The sequence below is a fragment of the Pholcus phalangioides genome, unplaced genomic scaffold (genome assembly GCF_987345545.1).
Source record: "Pholcus phalangioides strain wild (caught in Gottingen) unplaced genomic scaffold, Ppha-v1.0 ptg000017l_1, whole genome shotgun sequence".
Lineage (NCBI taxonomy): Eukaryota > Metazoa > Arthropoda > Arachnida > Araneae > Pholcidae > Pholcus > Pholcus phalangioides.
The window spans coordinates 36,616,948-36,637,064 of NW_028301610.1; the positions used below are offsets into that span (position 1 = coordinate 36,616,948).

At 33.5% G+C, this 20,117-nt stretch overlaps 1 protein-coding gene across 1 annotated transcript in view; it reads left to right on the forward strand.

Annotated features, from left to right (window-relative positions):
- pcx (pecanex) overlaps positions 1-20,117 on the forward strand; it is a 359,123-nt gene that overhangs the window by 321,603 nt on the left and 17,403 nt on the right. Inside the window, exons 34-37 of the mRNA XM_089247188.1 lie at positions 4,001-4,148; positions 5,043-5,194; positions 8,186-8,264; positions 12,375-12,649. Of these exons, the coding sequence (XP_089103314.1) occupies positions 4,001-4,148; positions 5,043-5,194; positions 8,186-8,264; positions 12,375-12,649 (654 nt within the window). The remainder of the gene's footprint in view (positions 1-4,000; positions 4,149-5,042; positions 5,195-8,185; positions 8,265-12,374; positions 12,650-20,117) is intronic.

Below are 20,117 nucleotides of genomic sequence, written 5' to 3' on the forward strand. Positions count from 1 at the left end.
GCAGATCACAAAATATTTGGAGTTTATGTCTGAATCTCCCAACATGCGAAGATCATCACTGAGTGCTGAAAAAGTTGAATATAATTTTTTTTTACTTTGGATTATTTCTCCTAAAAATATGCTTGGCTGCCTAAAAATTTGGCTGGTGCCTTTTTAAATTTTTCGAGCCATGTTTCTACCCTAAAATTTTGGTCAGACAGATGAAGTGAAAAAACCTATTGGCACGCAGCTTACTACATATTTTCACTCTACTCTTTCAGCTTCGCTCTAAAACACATCCTTAGCAACCTCTTGTGGATTGGGGAACCCCTATTTAAATTAACATAGAAATTTTGCAGTGTTGTATGGTCTCACTAGTTAAAAAGTATGATATTATTTGTCGTCAAGTATATTTATTGTTTTAATATTTCCATTCACAAAATTTGCTCATCAGTAAATATGATAATAAGTTTTTCAAAGAATTAATATTGCTTTTCAGTTAGTAAAGCTTCTAAAGGTTTTTTTAAATGTCCTCCCTCTCATTTATATAGCCAAGACAAGTTTTTCAACAGTACGTGTTTTTACTTGCACTGGTCAAATTTTGAGTGGTATAGGTAGCTATTAAGAAATAGTCTATCTTAATTTCCTGAATTCAATTATGTCAAAAAGAGTTGTTCTTTCAATAGTATCTGAAAAAATTATTATAAAGAAAATTACTCATAGCAAGATATTTCTCTAGAGAAACCAATATGGTATGGACTAAAAACAATGCCACCTTTCCCCCTTGCTTATTTTGTTTTTGCACATATAAAATGTGTCGTGGAAATTACAGTAATTTCAGAGGGAAGTATGTTTCTGTTAAGTTTTATATTGAGAAATAGTCAAGTAATTGTACAGTTTACAATTTTTATGAATTTTCTCAACTTAAAATTGAATGTGCATAAAATAGGTTATTTTATTCATGGTGCAATATAAATAAGACACTGAAATACAACATTTCTTAATAAACATGTGAATTTATGTAATACAGCCTCTCCAAAACGCTATTATGATTATGATCTGATACAACGTCAAAATTCTATGGGTGGGATGGCGGTGTTAAATCGGGGTTCAACTGTATTTGTTCCACTAGGGTTGTTGATACAAATGAAGTCAGTGAAAATGATAATTGTTAAAATTTATGTCATTAAATCATGCATGGAAATATTTTATTTTACATGAAAATAATAATGGAAACTGTTGCTCAAAGTCAAATACAAAGAATTAAAATTACCTTTGTTTGCTCTGGTAGAATTGTTTGGTAACCTTGAAAACCTTCACATAACTTCGTAGCTACCTACAGCCAAGTTCCTGGGAAACAAAATTTTTCAAGAGTTAGAAAAGTCTCACAAATGTATATACACTAATATATATATATATAATCTCTCAGCTGTTTCCTAACAACATCGTTAAAAAATAAATGCTTGTTAAAAGTTTCAGTTCCATAACATCTCAAAATGTTATATTTTAAAGTTCTTAAATATTCGACATGGAAATTTTTTTTCTGTGTTTACCCATGCACACAAAATCAAAAACAATTTTTGGCAAAAAATTAAATTTCAACACACACAGCAAGGCCATAACCCAAATACTGAAGTAGTAATACGTTTCAAACACTAATCTGCTTCCTCTCATTATAATGTATATACCTCAACAATAAAAACTGTGCCTGAAATTCCACAACTTTGTTTTTTACTCCCATTGTACGAATTTCATTTTTTATATAAACAAAACAATATAATGATTCCTTATTAAATATTCTTCATCTCAGAGCAAGTTACAGAGTGCAATTTTTCAAGAAGTGGCACATAATTTTTTTCTCTAAATTTAACTTCCACTAAGTATTACAATATTGTTCATTTGAACAGTTCAAAATATCAAATCTATATTTTAATCCTTTAGTGCACGAGTTTTACAAAAATTAATATTTAACATTACTGCCAATTTTTACCATGCTTTATTTCAATTTCACCATTACTCATCACAAAAAATAATTAAAATTTCTGTCATTTAGGTGCTATAATTTATTATCAATGAATTGTAGCTTATTAGTTACTTTATGCATTGAAGGGAGTTTGATTTAAAACACAAATTTTCAATTTCCTTATTTATAGGCGATTATTTATAGCATAGTCATCCAAGCACAATTTTTATTGTGCCAACAATATTCAAATTATTTATTTACACACATGCTCAATTTATTTGGACATAATTTTTCATTAAAAAAAATTAATACAGCAAAAAACATAGAATGTAAAATTCCAATCTGATATTATCGTAATTGCAGATTTATGTTTCATTTGCCATGTAAATGTTTTCAATACAATCCAAAGTATACATGGGCTATTTGATATTTTTCAGCATTACCAAGTGGGATCCACTGCCCTATTGATTGCGTGACATTGTCCATTTATATTTTTAAATAACTCGTTTACCGAGCAAAAAAATATTAAGAATATTTCTAAACACTCTTCTTATATAGTTCGATAGCAATAAAATAATTCTTACCTCAGTAATGAACATGCTAGCACTTCGTCGTGGCTTCGATCGCCGATGTCAACATCTGGTTTTGCAGGATATAACGATGAATCACTTCAACTTTGATGACACCGAAGATATAATCTAAGTTATATCTGTCATTATTATCGTAAAAAATTGTTTAATTCGAAAAAAAAAACAGATATTTCATCACTAAATATCACAGCAAGAGCTCGCGGCCAGAGACGAAATTTTCTCTTTTCTAAGATGGCCACCGTGAACTACTTTTCTTGCTGCTTTAGGACTGGTGCTAGGCAGTCCTAAGTAACTACTAAAAAAAAGTCCTTAGCTTAGAGATAGTACTGAAAAGTCGAACTACTGGCCATTTAAGGACAAATCGGGGCTTAACTACTTTTTTTCGACTAAGGACCACAGAGATAGTTCACCCCCAGTGAGAGTTAACCCCATTGTTTTGGGATCAACAATGCAGAACCTGTCTGAGTTGGTTTGAAATTAAAAAAGGATTTTTAGTCTTGCATCATGAATAAACAAAAAACTGGGTAAGACAGAAATAAAAAACTTAATGATTTTGATAATACTATTTCATTATTTACTTTTTTTCGCTTTTACATCTTGTGCACAATTTAACAGCAAAAGATGCGACCCTTCCTTCTTTTTTACATGATAAGTACTCTTATCTGTACTATAAATCACTTTCTTACTTCCTTCCTTCTGTACTTCCAATAAAGAAATTATAATAAAAATACTTTTATACGTTGTAAAAATGCCTTCCTCTAGTGGGAAGCAGCATGATTTCCCATTGAAGTAACATCCAATTCCGTTCATCTGGGATCCATGTTTGTCGGGAAAATCTGAGTCTTTTTTTTTTTTTCAAGTAAAAATGAAAAGAAAGTTAAAATTTGTTTTTCTTCCATCATTAACAAGTGTCATGAATGAAACTAATCAATTGATTTTCAAAAACATATTCAATCCAGTAACTTGTTTGAGAAAATTTTATTTACCAGTGTGACTAGGTATAATCACCATCATTGCTGAATATTTTTCTATTACCTGCTCAAACATTTTAACTTGTGTGTGCAACTAAGAAAATAATTAAAATGTGCTATAACAATAGAATGGCTGATGCAGACATTTTGACCATTTATGATTTGGATAATCTTGAAACTACTCTAGGTTAATGATTAATTTTTCATGACTTTTCATATTTCATATCATTCATGTTCATTGAAATTTTGATACAGTTTGTAAGTGTTATCGGTCATGTCTAGTAAAATACCTTTATGCATCGATATGTTAAACAAAAAAAGACCAAGTTTTTTTGTAAAATGTTTCTTTCAAACCAACATTCTACCTAGAATGAAACAACAGTTATTTTAACTGCTATAGAGATTGCAAGTAAATATAATATTATGACAAATCTTAAAATAAAGCGACTCCACATGCTAACATGAATATTAGAGATAAATATATTTTTTTAATTCAGTGTGGACTTCCTGTTGTTTGGCCTTCATGCATTGTTTAAAGGAGACTTTCGAATTACATCAGCCAGAGATGAATGGGTGTTTCATGACATGGATTTGCTCCGTAAAGTCATTGCACCTAGTGTTCGCATGGCACTAAAGCTTCATCAAGTAAGTTGAAATTTTTTTTATAGGTTAGTTCACTTGAAGTAATGCAGTGGAGTATCAATAATCTGAGGTGACCAGGACCGAGATCACCTCAGAGTACTGAAAACTCAAATTATTTGAATAGTAATAAACTACTCTCCAAGTGAGTTTGGAGAGGGGTTTCTCCTACCCTTTACCTATTTTGCCCTTAATTCATTACACAACTGCCAATACCCATAGACTATGTGCGATTGAGGCTGACATGGACCCCCTAGGAGGGTCTGATATTAATTTTTTAGCATTATAAATTTACTATAGAAAGGCCTGAGAATCCACTGGAGACCACAGTCAAGAGATCAAAACCTCCTTTCAATTGAAATTATTAACATTTTTGAGAAAAATCATACAATGGAACAGAACTCATCTTTGTTGAAAAACAGAGGTTTTGAAAAAGAATTTTAAAAAATTCCAACACCTTGTATTATCTGGCACATCAAAGTTGCAAGACTCAAATTTTCAAGAATCTACTGCATATCTATCCATCTATATTAGATTGGTGATAAGTGGAATAGCTTACCTTCAGGGGTCGTGAATTCGAACACAATTGATACATTTAAAAAGAAGTATGATAAACATAGTGGAATAAATTAAGAAGCTATCCATACTTAAATAAGACTATCAAAAAAATTTTTATGGGTAGTATATGTATAGTATTAATTATTGGTTTTTCCTTCGCAGTATATGCTTTTATGTTGGGTTGCTGCATTTTGGTTACATTTGACATCCATATTTTTTATGAGTTTTTTCAGCCACCTCATTGGGCATTTGGCCTGTTGTGGCCGTATTTGTACTTGAAAAATAATCATATTCACTTTGCTTGTCAATGGTTGAATGCAATATCTTCATATATTTTTTAAGGATCATTTTATGTCAGCTGATGAATATGAAGATCATGCAGTTCTTTATGATGCTATCAACACTTATGACCAAACAATGGTCATCACTCATGAAGCTGATCCTGCTTGGAGGAATGCTGTCTTAAGTAGTGTGCCATCTTTACTCGCTTTAAGGTAAATGTTTCATTTGTGCCTGAATCATTTCAAAAATTGTTCAGTCATTTTAATCCATTCATATTGTTGAAGCAATCTAATTCTCTCTGGGAAATAAATGTAATCGATATGAAAGTATATGAAATACTTAACTATAACATTAATTATATGTATAATTAATGTCTAACAGAAAATCTATTCCACAAATGTTATTGTGCACATGGTGTGAAGTTTATATCATGTACAAGTATAATAAATGGTTTGTTTGGTCTATTTGCAAATACTCTTATTTCAAGCTGAAACCATCATATAGGGTTTTTCTAGCCTAAAACCATCAGGTACATAGGCCGATAGAGGGGGGCAATACCCCCCTTCAGTAAAAAGTTTGTGTCACTGACATAGGCGAGAGGGCCAAACTTTTACTCGGGTTGTATCCTCTACACTTGTATATTGAGGCTAAAGCAATCATCTGTATGAAAAGACTCAAGAATTTTGGTCATGGGAAAGAGTACTCACAGTACTTATCATGGGGTGGTCTTGATGTAAATGTTACACAGCACCCATATCTCAGCATGCCTAGTGATGGCATGCTTTCCAAATTTGCATTTAATAAGCCTTATATGATTCAATTCCCTTCTAGGGAAGACTGGGGCATTGCTCCTACTCACAGTGATAGAAATCTCATTTTGTATACTGACGATTCTAAGCTTGGAAATAGAGCTGGAGGATGCTGCCCTTGAGATGGTACACAGTTATCATATTCTTTAGGTGGCTACACCACTGTCGTTCAAGCTGAAATCTTTGCAGTTCTCATGTGTTGTAGAATTTGCATAAATAGAAGTTTTAGTAAACGATGCATTTTTATATATTCTGATAGTCAGGCTGTACTGATGGCTCTTTAGAATTATGAAATCACTTCTCGTGCGGCGTGGGAGTGTTACACTGTACTCTGTAATTTATCTAACAACAACAGAGTCAAGCTTTGCTGCGTACCATGTCATTCCGGTATCTCAGGTAATGAATTGACTGACAAGCTGGCTAGAAGGGGTTTCTGGGACTCTGCTCATTGGTCCTGGGCCAGCTTTGGACATTTCACGAGAATGGATTAGAAATACTGTTTTCAAGTCATTCAGGAGAAAACAGTACAAAGATTGGCTAAACATTGATGGTCAGCGACAGGCAAATGAGATAAATTGTGTCTGCCCTAGTTTTAGGCAAAAGGAAGCTCAGCAAAAATGGTATTCATAGAGCTGTTGGTCTACTTATTGGCCACTGTACTCTTAAAAGGTATCTTAATGTCATAAGAGTTAGTAGTGACTCATCGTGTAAAGGTTGTTTATATAAGGAAGAAACAGCTGCTCACTTTCTTTGTGAATGTGAAATGTACTCTACACATAGGTTTAAGCACTTGGGTCATCATTTGATTGAACCATGGAAGCTTCAAGATATTCCTATTAGATCTCTGCTGAACTTTGCTTCAGCTGTAGGTCTTTGTTAAAGACTATTTTTTGGGTAAGGGATAGTACAATAGACCTCTGGTCGCGGTGCTAGGTTCAGTGGAACCACCCATCTATAAGTCTAAGTCTAGGCAAGAGAGCAGGACAACATTTGCTTGCTACACCCCAGATTGAGGAGCTTATGATAAGGTATTCTATGAATGTTGGTTTCCATACTTTTTTTTGTCAGTAACATGTGTTTATACCATCATTAACGAGGAAATTCTGGCATGTTCTGATGAAGTATCCCTCGAGAAAATTCAATTCAGAATTGTGTGTTGCTTTTTTACTTCATCAGAACATGCCAGAATTTCCTCGTTAATGATGGAAGAAACACGCCACCTATTTCGTCAGCTTGGACAGGCTTTATTAACTTCAGTCATGACAAAACTTTCAACACTTTGCAACAGATGGCTCCCCAATTCGCATCCAAAGACCACTCGGACGCAGCAAATACAAAAGCGAACTCTATGGATGACCAGACATAAACATCACCCCTCCACGACTGATTCGTGTGAATTCTGACCACAAGGTCCTGATGACGGCTCTTCAATGGAGAGCCGAAACGCATCGACCATTCGACCAATTGAATTTATTTGTCTTGAAAACGTGGCAATTTTTGTATAAATTAAATCCAGGCAAAGTTTCTAATTTTTGTGAGAATACTTTTTTTCTTACTAAGTGTCCCTTTTTTTAAAGAAAAGTTTATGTGGTATCACAGTAATATATTTTATCTAGATTTTTCTCCAGAAATACTTAAATTGATTAAATTAATGAATGTTAGTTGCATAATATGACTGCTTTTGGATTTTTTCATCAGGCACAAATTTCAATATTGTTTTAAACGTAGAATGATTTGTTCTTAGAGGACATTAGTATGATAAATAAGATTTTCAGTAGTTCAGTATGCCAATGGGATTTTTTTATAAGCAAGATCACTACAGATTAATGTAGTCTATAAGTTAAAAAGAGAACTGTGACTGTTATGAAAATTTAATACCCCTAATAAGTTAGCATTTGAACTTGGAATTAAAAATGAGTAAATAAAGAATTTGAATCAAAAAATCTGATTCAAATTTTAAAAAAATCATGATTTCTATCAATCCTGGACATAATAAATGATAAAATTAGCAAAAATTTCACAATTTACCCTGTAGCATACATAAATAAATGTCTGTTCCATGTATGACTATGCACTTATTTTATAATTTATCAAGTTCAACCTTATCTGAAAAATTGATGTTGGTCTGAATTCTATACTTGAAAAGTGTACTTATCTTTAGAATTTAATATTCTCAGACATATTTTTAAAGAGACAATATATAAACCACTAACTGTATGTTGGTAAAATGAAAATTAGATTTTGTTTTATTCTGTACAAGTTAATATTTTAAAGTGAAAATCAAAAAAATGAATAAATCTCATTTTTGAATGAAAAAAAATCTGATTTTTTGGAATTTTTTTTTGTAAAAAGTCATGATTTTTATGAACCTTGCTCAATCATTTTATTTTACAGACATGTATTTGAGGATGGTTCTGATGAATACAAGATAATTATGCTAAATAAGAGGTTTCTGAGCTTCCGTGTTATCAAGGTAATCTATAAGTGATATATATTTTTTCTTAAACAATGTCTCACCATTGTTTTATTTTTTATTATGAAGTATAGCTTTGATGGATATTTCATGAACGTTCATCAATATATCTTCTTTTGTACAAAAAAGTTAGTTACAGGGAAACAATTCAAACTCTTATAAGCAAGATAGTTAAAACAATAAAAATTAGAGCATTTCATGATACTTTTATGATTTAATCTACCCAGAATCTATTTATTTTAACCTCATCATGCAGATTGACTTAATAAGTTCTTCTTATGAGATCGGAGAGTCATGTCAGGGGCATAAGTAGGACATCTCTTTGGTGAGTACACACAAGTGAGTCAGGAGAGTGAGGTGCAGGAAATCTCATCCTGAGAAATTTTGAGGTCGTTGCCTTCAAAATGTAACCTTTTAAACTGAAACCAGAGAAAAAAAAATTTTCAACATACACTATGCTTCAAAAAGTCTGTGTCGTTTTTGGAGTTTGAACATTTTCTCAAATTTCTAGAAAAATACTGGACAAGTTGTCCTAAAATTTCAGTCACATATACCTTATATAAGTACTCACCATTTCCAGTGAAAATTTAGTCACGAGTGCATTTGGAAGACAAATAAAAAGTTGAATTTAAAAAAAGGTTTTTGATCATCTCTGCATCAGAAAAAGCTGCAAATGACTTGTAACTTTAAAAAATATTGTGCTAACTTTGTGCCGTACTTCTGTGCCTTTTTGTGAGAATATTAATAATTTTTTATAGAAAATATTTACATTTCGTGAGAATATTCTCATGAAATGTAAATATTTTCTATCCCCCTCATTGTTTGCCATTATCGACACCACAGAAAATGTCCCGAAGACAATAATGTTATGAGAAAACTTGTATCTGTAAAGTTCCTTGTAGCCTAAAAACATCTATGCTACTTGCCAGTAACCGGGACACATAACTTCAAAGTGAAATAATTAGCAAGTGATTGGGAATTTCCGGGCAATAGAAAAACCACATTCCATCATTGGAGCCATAAATTATGACCAGCAATAATCTCTAGCGGTCCAATGGAGTATGCATTTACCAGTTCTCAGAAATGAAGTAGGTATTTGACGTGTGTGTGTGTGGGGCAAATGTCAGCAACTAATCAGTGAAGTACTATCTACATAAAATATTGTGTTTTGAATCTGTCATCAAGGACTTCAAGATGCACATAACTGGTGATAAAACAAATACTGTTTTCTTTGCAGGAACGCAGTGAATTATGTTGCCAGTTTTCATTTTGATTTTTTTTACAGTCATATTTTTCATTTATTCAAATGCTATAATGTTCACAAATTTTATAGTAGAAAAATCGCATGCACAAAGTTTTGAAATTTATAAAGTTACACAATTTGCTTAAACATCTATCATGAATATGCCACAATTCAAAATTCAACAATTTTCTGCTCTTCAGCTGACATTTGAGGTGAGTTACAATATAGGCACTTCTTTTTTACATTATTACCTTCTTTCTAGCTAAAATTAGATGCAAAATTTGATCGCGTAAAATATGTTTTACATTAAATTATTAACAAAATAATAATTAGTGTTGCATTGATGTAAGTCAGCACAAATAAATTTAAGTGTATGGCAAGATTTTCATTGCCCACTGTGAATGAAAACTTTTTAGTTTTGCAAACTATGCAAAATTTTTCTATAAAACTGAATAATAAGACCTTTTGATTGATTTATGATCAATTACATTTTCCAGTCAGGTAGAGGCACTGAAATGAAGAAAACATCGAGGGGGCTGAAAGTTACCAGTTGTCCCATATGTACAGGACTCAAGCCTTTATGCAGGAGATGGAGTAGTGCGTTGCATTGTAATTATTGGTCCCCTCATGAAATTTATTGGGGGCTCAAACAGCATCAGTCCTCAGGTTCCAATGCCTATGCAATGAGGATGTTTGCTGCAATTGTTGATGAAATGCTTTGTTTATGTTTCTGCTTATGTCTCCACTCATGCGTTATTAATACAAAAAGAACAAAATGTTATATCAGTCTGTTAAGTCCGTAAGATAATAAATTCATATATCAATTCATAAAAAGGGTTTTAATTAATTAATTCAATTAAATAGATTTTGATAAAATAATTAGTATGCATTTAAAAAGTAATTAATTATTTATTATCTTATGAACAAGTAAACTATTCCAGACCATGTTGTAGACTCAGAAATTTGATTCACCAGGCTGAGGTGTCAAAAAGGTTGAGAACCACTGCTTTAGAAGGTGAAACAGAAAATCGCTTTCAGAGAAATCTTAGTTACTAAATTTAAAAAATCATTTTAAATTAACAAACATTGAAACAGTAAAGGATATATTCTTTTGAGATTGTCTTGGTTGAAGTATTGTAGTTCTCCTTTCTCCTTATATCTCCCCCTCCTCCTGAACATGCCCCTATGATGTACAGGGTAAGTCCAAAAGTAGAATGAAAAAATTAAGTTTACATTACTACTGTTCTCCCTGTGCTTATATTTATCTGTGTTATAGCTGTCTCGTATCCTTAACAAACCTTTTGTGAAGGTGGAATAAAAAGTTCTTGTTCAGAAATACTTTTTTCTGCCATTATGATAGGCTTAAGAACCTGTTTTCAATTAAAATTTCAAGTACAGCTATGGAATCATGAAATCTGGTTTTTGATCTAGTCATGTTAATGTAAAAAAAATGCTTTTTCTTTACTTTTGTGGAGAAACCAATTTCAAGTTTGTGACAAAGTGGAAAGAGTGAGACAACTGCAATGAGAGGCTCTGCACTTGTATGAACTGTCACCTTAGTTGTTTTTTGTGGCTTCCATTACATTTTACTATTCCCACGTGGTTGCTTATGTTTTTGTCTCATTTTATCTTAAATTTTATTGACTTTATTTAATAAATATATCAAAGGCTATTTGATTTTGATAAGTTAAACAAATTCATTTTAGACTTGTTTCATGTCAAGCTGGAAATAATACACTGGAATCCTTTGATAACACATGCCATAGGACCAAAAGTTTTGTTTGCTAACAGGGAGTGTCCGTTAATTAATAGCAAAATGCATTCAAGACCCCCTTTCACAAATTCCAAACATGTCCATTGATAGGCGGTATCTGCTAACTGGTACAAAGAGGTATCATAAGGACCAAACTGGTTATGGGCATTATTTTTGATAATTTTTTTTAACCACCTTGTTTTGCAATATGCATGTGGCTTTTGAGTTTGTTATTAGTATAATGTGCAAAGATTGTAATTTCATTTCATAACATATTACAGTTTTTGTTTATTCTCAATAGTGAGATCTTTTTATTGTTACAGGAAGATATCAGTTGCACATTTTGAAGATCCTTTAATTGCACAAATTATGTAATTATGTATCTCGCCTTATGTGCAAGAGAAAAAGTTTTCAGCTGAATCTCAAATCATTTGTAATAGATTCATCAGACTATATTAAGCTCATCATTTATTCATGAGTCAGAAGGATTCTTTTAGATATGAGATTTAAAGGCAGAGCTTCCATTGGAGAATGTGTGTGCACTAGTTGGGATTGCATCAGACCCCACCCACACTCATGAAATGAAAATGAAAAAAATATATTTTTGTAATAATTAAAGAAGATAGCTGCTCTTCAATTATTAATTATACAGCGACAGTGTCCCAGTTTAAACATCATAATAGAGCTTATAATCATAAGATTGCTCTGCTATTTTAAATATACATTCTTTACCTATTCTGATTACAAATTGATGAAAAAATATGTAAATAATGTAAAAATATGTATAATAAATAATATAATAATCTATTATATTTTTGTAATTAAAAAAGTACTCTTCAGTCTGGTGATTGCTTTGTGTAAAAAAAATTATTTGTAGCATTTATAGATTTAAAATAAAGCCTTCAGAGATGTTGTTTGGCTTTTTAATCTGATTACAATGTGATGAGTTTTGAAGCCATCCAGTAATGAAATATCACAGTGAATGGAAAAAATTTCTGCAACAATTTCTACCAGTATTGCTTATTTTAAAATATAATATCTGTTTTCAATTGAAGGATATTTTATGGTTTTCCCCTGTTGGTCTGCATTCAAGTAATTTACAATATTTTATTAGGTCAATAGAGAATGTGTGAGAGGACTTTGGGCAGGACAACAACAGGAACTTGTTTATCTTAGAAATAGAAACCCTGAAAGAGGTAGCATACAAAATGCCAGGCAAGCGTTACGGAACATAATAAACTCTTCATGTGACCAGCCAATTGGTTATCCTATCTATGTTTCTCCATTGACAACTTCTTATGCTGAAAGTAGTGATCAATTATGTGGCATAACAGGAGGACCCCTGAGTGTGGATTTGTTCAAGAAAGTTATAATGAATTCCTGGAACAGGTAAACTATATTATTTCTCATGATATAATACATATTTACATTGCAGGTATCACTTGCGTTATGTGGTCTTGCAAAATTTGTAGTTTGATCATTGATAATTTTTGTCACACCATGGTCATTTTCTGCACACAAGGGCTAATTAGACCGGGACCTACAATTTATTGTCAATTCCGAATGGCAGGCTTGTTTTTATACTCTCAAGAGGTTGGTGCACTAACCCCTCGATCGGGGACTCCCTGCGGTAGCAGTTTTTCTGTGGTCATGTCGCCGTTTCTGTTGTTCCCTGTGCCAAGAAAGTTTTCTGACAAGGACGAACCAGGTATCAAACTCGCGACACCTCGAAACATCCTTTGGTACTTCAGGTGATTATCTTATTGACCTGGACTACCTCGCCCAAAATTTGTAGTTGAACATTTTATAATCTGGTGATTGGAGAATGTATAGATGAGATGAATTTGCACGAAATGCTAGAATCTGAGTCATCAGAGCTCACCAATGAGCATGCAACACATACCAACAGAATTTCCATTAAAGAAAATGATTTGAATATAAGACTAGAATTATGATATGTTTAAGGGATATTTTAAGGATTCTGAAGCTTGCAACATTAATTTTTATGGAGACAAAGAATGCTGCTCAGCTGACTCTTGACTATTTCATTGAAAAGTTATCAGTCTATCATCCTGAGTTCCTCAGGAGAGAAAGATCTGTGCTAACGAAAATTAGTTTATTAATTAAAAACATAAGTAAAACAATTATTAACTAAATGCATTTACATAGCATAAACTCATGAGATTTATTTATATGTTTAAGCAATAATTCATTTAAAAAATTTATTGTACCTGCTACTTTTGTAGAAACTCCTTTTATTCCTATATTACCCATGTTATTAAACTCACTTTACACAATTTTGTCTTACACATTAATTTTCGGAACCAATTAATTGCATAAAGCAAGGGAAACCTGTATTTATGCTGAGTGAAACCGAAAACTATTCCATACAAAGCTGCAAAATGCTTTGAGATTTGTTATTATTTTATATTTTGTAAAAATGACTTCAAGTGTGTGTGTGTGTGCAAACAATGAAATATCAATTTAAAAACATTCTGTTTCTCTGTATAATATTTGTAGAGTACAAAATGATGCAAAACAGTCGCTGCTTTAAAAAAAAAAACTTGTTAATGCAAATTATCAGCTTCATGGAAACCTAGCTAACACAAGTTGTATTAAGAATGCTGAACTTTGCTATCATTTGCTTCTTATAGTTATTTTCATTTAACCTCTTTGCTTACAAGCATTGGCAAGAAATTTGGATCATCTCTATTTGATGAAATCAGCAATAAATATAGTAACCTTGTCCTAACCTAACCACCCCCAAAGCAGAATATGCCGAAATCTGTGATGTACGCCGCAGTACAATCTGGAAAAATTTTAAGTAAAATGTAAAAAACTCTATTATGGTAATTTTCTATTGCAGAACATTTCCAGGCAGCCAAGGATTTGTTGCAGAACAATGCAAAACATTCTGCTTTGGGGTTAACCACTTTTAGAAAAATTAAAAGAAGGGGGGGGGGGAAGTAGAGAAGGAAAAAAACAAATGTGAAAGGAAAACAGTATAATGGATAATTACAGATAATAGAGAGGATAGAGATAAGAGAGTAGGTATATACGAAGTATATATATAGATTTCTCTTTTCCCCCTCACCCTATTTGTAAGTTTTTATAATAATGATAATTTAACTATTTTATTTTATTAATTTCACAGGTAATGCATATGAAAAATGATTAATCACAGAATATTTTCTCGTTTATTTTCTATTCATCTCAGTCATCAGTACTCCTAATAATTATCGTATGATACTTTTGTGTCTTACACCAAAAATACCATTTTCATCAACACTTTTTAGGGCCAAGTGATGGAAAATACAATGGTATTATATTCCCTCAGAAAAAGAAAAAAACTAACAAGAAGTTAAAAAAATTGATTTGATAATTATAGCATAAATAAATGTTCTTTATACCTGGGCCACTTTGTGATAGAATTTGAATTTCCTTTCTGTTAAGAAATCCTTTTCATTACCCTTCCCTTAATAGCTGGATGTCGTCAGCAGAAACCAAAAAAACGTAGAAATTCTCAGACTTTTTTTTATTTTTGCTCAATATCTCTGTTCATATACATCATCTCTGTTCATATGCTCAAATATAGAGCAAAAGTGTGAATTACAATATTGTAGAAGACAAAATTTGCTAAAGCTTTTATATTTATGATTTTTGTCTATGGGCTATAGTTATCAAACTACGATATAGTTATCAAACATTTGATTCATCAGTGGATGACAGTAATAAAATACAACACTTTTTTCCACTTATAACATTTATTCAAAAAATATTAAATTTATATTTTACACAACACAACATTTCCAACTTGATTTATCACAGAAAATTAAATTTTTTGTTTAAAGTTATTAGCGCTAAAAGTTCAACAAAATGGTTAGATCTCACTGGTGCAGTCTGTTGAGAGACACCTTTTACATCTTTGTCACATAGAAACTATATTTTCCTTTCTGAATGTTAAGTCCAAGTATATCCCTGCAATGCAGATCCGACAGATAACCAGAATCAATGAGCCCAGCGACAACGTCGACAAGTCTTTGTTGTTAAGGAGCTCGCTTCATGGGATAGGCAGACGCATGAAGAAATTCCAGACAGGTGGTGAACAGAAGGAAAAGCCAGGCAACTGGTATGGTGCCTGAGCACATAACTAGTTCAGCGGTTCATGGTGACAGAATAGATATGACTCGACACGCCGCTCTCCGGATGGAACGACCCTAGAACTACTTGGTTAAAACCACTTGCAGTGAAGTGAATGAATGTGATCATTCCCAGAACACTGCTGGTATTTGAAAAGAACTCCTCTCATCATCCACTGTTGCAGTGACACATCACAATCGGCGGCACTGCAACCTTTTGACAGACAACTATTCATTCACATATTTATATGGAACAAAATATCATTGCACAACTATGACATATGGAGTCTGGCAACACGAAAAACTTAAACATTGAAGACCTGGCGAGGGTCTACAACATTAGGCCTATTGTAAATTGAAGAATCTCGTGCTAATATTGACCATAAAAGTGGTCCATGGCCCACATTTGCATAATTATCACATTATATTGCACAATTATCATATTTTATCTGAGGTAAATGACTCTCTGCAGCGTTCCCACCAGTGATCCACGGGACCCTACCACCGGGAGAGGAAGGTAACAAGACGAATCCCAGGATCCTCCACACAGATGTAAATGGAATTTAGATAGGACATCAACATCCCGACCTCTGGTCCTGTTCTCGTCCAACAGCCGGGAGACCCCACCCAACTGCTAGATTTAGTAAACTTAGTTGGCTTGAACTGCAGTGCCAGTGCGTATGTACCTTGGGTAGTTTTTTGTAGCCGAGAAGTCCTTGGGGTCTAAACTAAATAAATTAATGAAAAATGTGGAATTTATATGAAGGATCCTAGGTTGTCATGTTACACATCCGTAAACTCTACCTTATTCAAGACTATATGCCATCCAAAATGAGGTTACTTAAAAGATACACTCGTACTGCACGTGCATGCTCCGTATGCCCTGACACAATTTTCTCTTCACTGTTCTCTGCATAAATTGTAGTGAATAACTGTTTCAATCCACACCTACCTATGCAAAAATGCTTATTATATTCCCATTGTACTGCCAGTTGAGCCCATGGAAGACATCAAGAGATGGAAATCACCAAGCATCAATAAAGCATTGCTCAAATCAGGATGATTACCACTCTCAAATATGTCTCAGGATTTCATGTATAATGGCTGGTCAAATGTAACAAAGCTGGTTTTCATTGAATGATTTCTGCTTTTCTCACTTGCGGCTAAAAGAACTGATAGTAAAGTGTCATAAGGAGTAGGTAGTGATCTGATAAACGGAAGTAATACAACTTTTTAACGTGTACTATCAACATTACTAGTGACCTGCTCCATAAAGTCATTCCAACTGAGTATATTAGGGATATTAGACCACTCCCCATACAACCACATGAGGTCTGATGCCAATGGCAGTATGTCATCATCAAGGGGTGAAACCCGTTTGTACCGAATAATGATAGAAAACACAGAAAGAAGAATGAAGGCAAAAGCATCAGTTTGTATATAGTCGAATTGTGACATCTCACAATCATGTGCGACTATAAACAAGATATGCTGAACACCATGCTCCAAGGTGTTTTTTCTGAGATAAAGTGATCCTTGATTGTTTATTTCAGGAAGACAACATTAAGCTAGACAAAACAACAAAGATCGCACTGGAAATGGAGAAAGCTATGCAGGGGGGCGAATGAGATTATCAGGAAGCCAGCAGAAATGAAGGTAGCAAATTCGAGGAAGTGGAAAACAAAACTGAAACTACTCTGCCAGGGGGATCAAATATCCACTGTGTATATAATGCACAAGGACAAATCACTATAAACACTCCTGCAGATTTATTACTAGCAAATGTCACATATAAAGAGCCTGCTATGCGGCAAAGAAGACTCAAGCCACACTAAACAAGCAGAAACAGATTTCACTAGGAGAAAATGAAAATGATGTTTTCATGTTTGAGTTAGAGATGGTATACAGTGAAGAGCTGAAAGAGACTCTGATGATGGTTACTGTCAAAATAGACAATAAACCAGTGAGTATGGAAGACAATACAGGTGGAACAGAGTATCAGTAATGAGCTTACAGAGATTCAGAAAAATTTCAAAGAAAAAATTCAGCCTATGAATTTAGTATTTCTGACATACAATGGGGAAAAAATTGTCAGTGAGATATGTCACTGTGAAAGTGGAATACATGGAGCAAAAATTTGCGCTTGAACTGTGAGGGAAAATTTAAACAATTTTTCGCTGTGAGTGGCTATACAAAATCTATTTGATTAGAACTCTCTAAAGGCTATGAGGACTGCTAATAACATGGATCTTAAAAAAATGTTGGATGATTGTAAAGAGATTTTTGCCAACAAAGTTGGGAGAAATAAATAACTATGAAGTGTAACTGAAGCTAAAACAAAATGTTGTCCCAGAGTTTTGTACAGCAAGAACTGTGCCATTTGCATAGAAAAACCAGGCTGAAGAAGAAATGGGCTGGCTTGAAAGAGAAGACATTATCAAGTGAGTTAAAACTTGAGCTACACCGGTTGTTCCTGTGGTAAAGCTAGAGGTGCCTAAGCATCTCTTACCAAAATTTTAGGAAATGTTCTCATGTTTAAATGGGGGTAAAAGATTTTCAAAACTGGATTTCATCCATGCATATTTACAAATGAAAGTGCACCCTGACAGTCAATGACTCCTAACTATAAATACTCAAAGGGTTATATGCCTGTAAAAGATTGATGTATGGCCTAAATGCAGCCCCAGTAATATGGCAGTGGCGCATCGATGGGTTATTCCAAGGAATAGATGGTGTAAAAGTATTTATGGATGATGCCAGAGTGACCAGAACAAATAATGAGTCACATCTCAGGGCTGTGGAGAAATTTTTCAAAAAATGTGAGGTGAATGGGCTGAAGTTAAATTTGAAAAAGAGCACATTTTTTCAAAAATAAAGAAACTTATTAGGTCACAAAATTGATGAAAATGGCTTAACTCTTTGTTGTTCAGTGTTCCATGGAACACCCAACTTGATTTGCTTCTCAAACCGTTAAATTCAATTATAAAAAGAGGTTTACCATTTACTTTGAACTTTCCTTTTCAACCATAGAAGACACTACTAAACAAAGCAATCCATGATCTTCAGCTGTGACGCGTTATTTGAAATCCTTGTATTTACAAGAAATTTTGCATATTTTTTGTGATTACAAAATTGTACCTGCGTAGTACTCCTTAAGGTCTGAGTAGACTCTACAATTTTTTTTTTGTCGTAATTCCAACTTTAAAGAGTAGTGCGCCCTAAAGGGTTAAGTGAAACAAATAAGAGAATTGAGGCAGTTTTGAAAGTTTTCACACCAAAAAATGTTCAAGAAATAAAAAGTTTCTGGGCGTGGTGAATTTCCATGGGAAATTTTGTCCAAATCTGGCAACCATTGCTTATTCTCTAAATCAGGCATCTTCAACCCATTGCTCGCGAACACCTCAGTGCTCTCTGAAGCACCCGGAGTGCTTGATGTTCGTGCCCAGTTTCGTGCTCGTGAGCACTAGATCAATGTCCCAATTAAACATCTTGCACAAATTGCATTCAATTATTGAAATAATCCTGATTTCATGCATTCATAATGTCAATTTTGCCATAAGTGTGCTCTTCTATTTTTTTTTTTATTTTTTTATACCGAGCACAACTCAGGTCTATAGCCATAGGCAATTTACTACCTAGCGAGTTGTGCCGGAATTGTAAGTGCGTGTACCTAACAGTCTGAGTGAGTATCTAGTGTTGTGTATGATTTTTCAGTGCTGCCATCTATATCTCAGAAGTGAAGTGAGTGATGTGTAGTGACTGTATATTTGTACTGTTTTTAGGCCTGTTGCTCTCTGTGGCGAGACTTTTTAACGTGGAGATCGACTTGCATTTGCTCCTCGAAGTTGGGAACCACAGAAAACCAACTTCAGCCGACCACCACTGTGGCGACGGCTCTTCTATTGATGATAGGTACAGGCAGTGAATGCAATTAGAAAAAAGTTGAAGACCTCTGCTCTAAATGAACTAACAAAAAAGAACATTCCATGGCTTTGGTCTAAAAAGTGTGAGACTGGATTCAAGAAGGTCAAGAGGCAATTTGATCAAAATGAATCTTGATGCACTATGATCCTACACTACCTCTTACCCTTGCTTCCGATGCTTCTCCAATAGGAATGGGGGGGGGGGTGTAGCTCTATCACATGTCTTGCCTGATAAAACAGAAAGACCAATTGTCTTTGCATCTCATATGCTGATGAAAACGGAATAGATTTTTACAAAGAAGCTTTAGCAATTATCTGGGCAGTAAAGAAATTTATGCTTTACAAAGATTTACTTTCATAATGGTAATGGACAGTTCTGGGTTGCGGTGTTGCAAGGAGTTTTTCTCTCACAGGGTTGTGAATAAATGGAATTGGTTTCCTCTGTGTGTCATAAATTCTAATACAATGGACATGTTTAAAAAGAAATGTTATAAACATATTGGGATAAATCGAGGTATTACCCATACTTAAAAGAGATGACCATAATTTTTTATGGGCAGTATATTTATATTTTATCATAATTATTGGTTTTTACTACTTTTATTGGGTTGCTGTATTTTTGATATAGTTTAAATATATATTCAACATCCATATTTTTACGGGCATCTTTTTTCAGCTACCTCATTGAGCATTTTGTCTGTTGTGGCCTTTGTATTTGCATTTGGATGATTATGAACGGTTTCCATTATTCAGACTTTGAACATGGCCAAGAAATTCTGTAGGGATGATGATTCC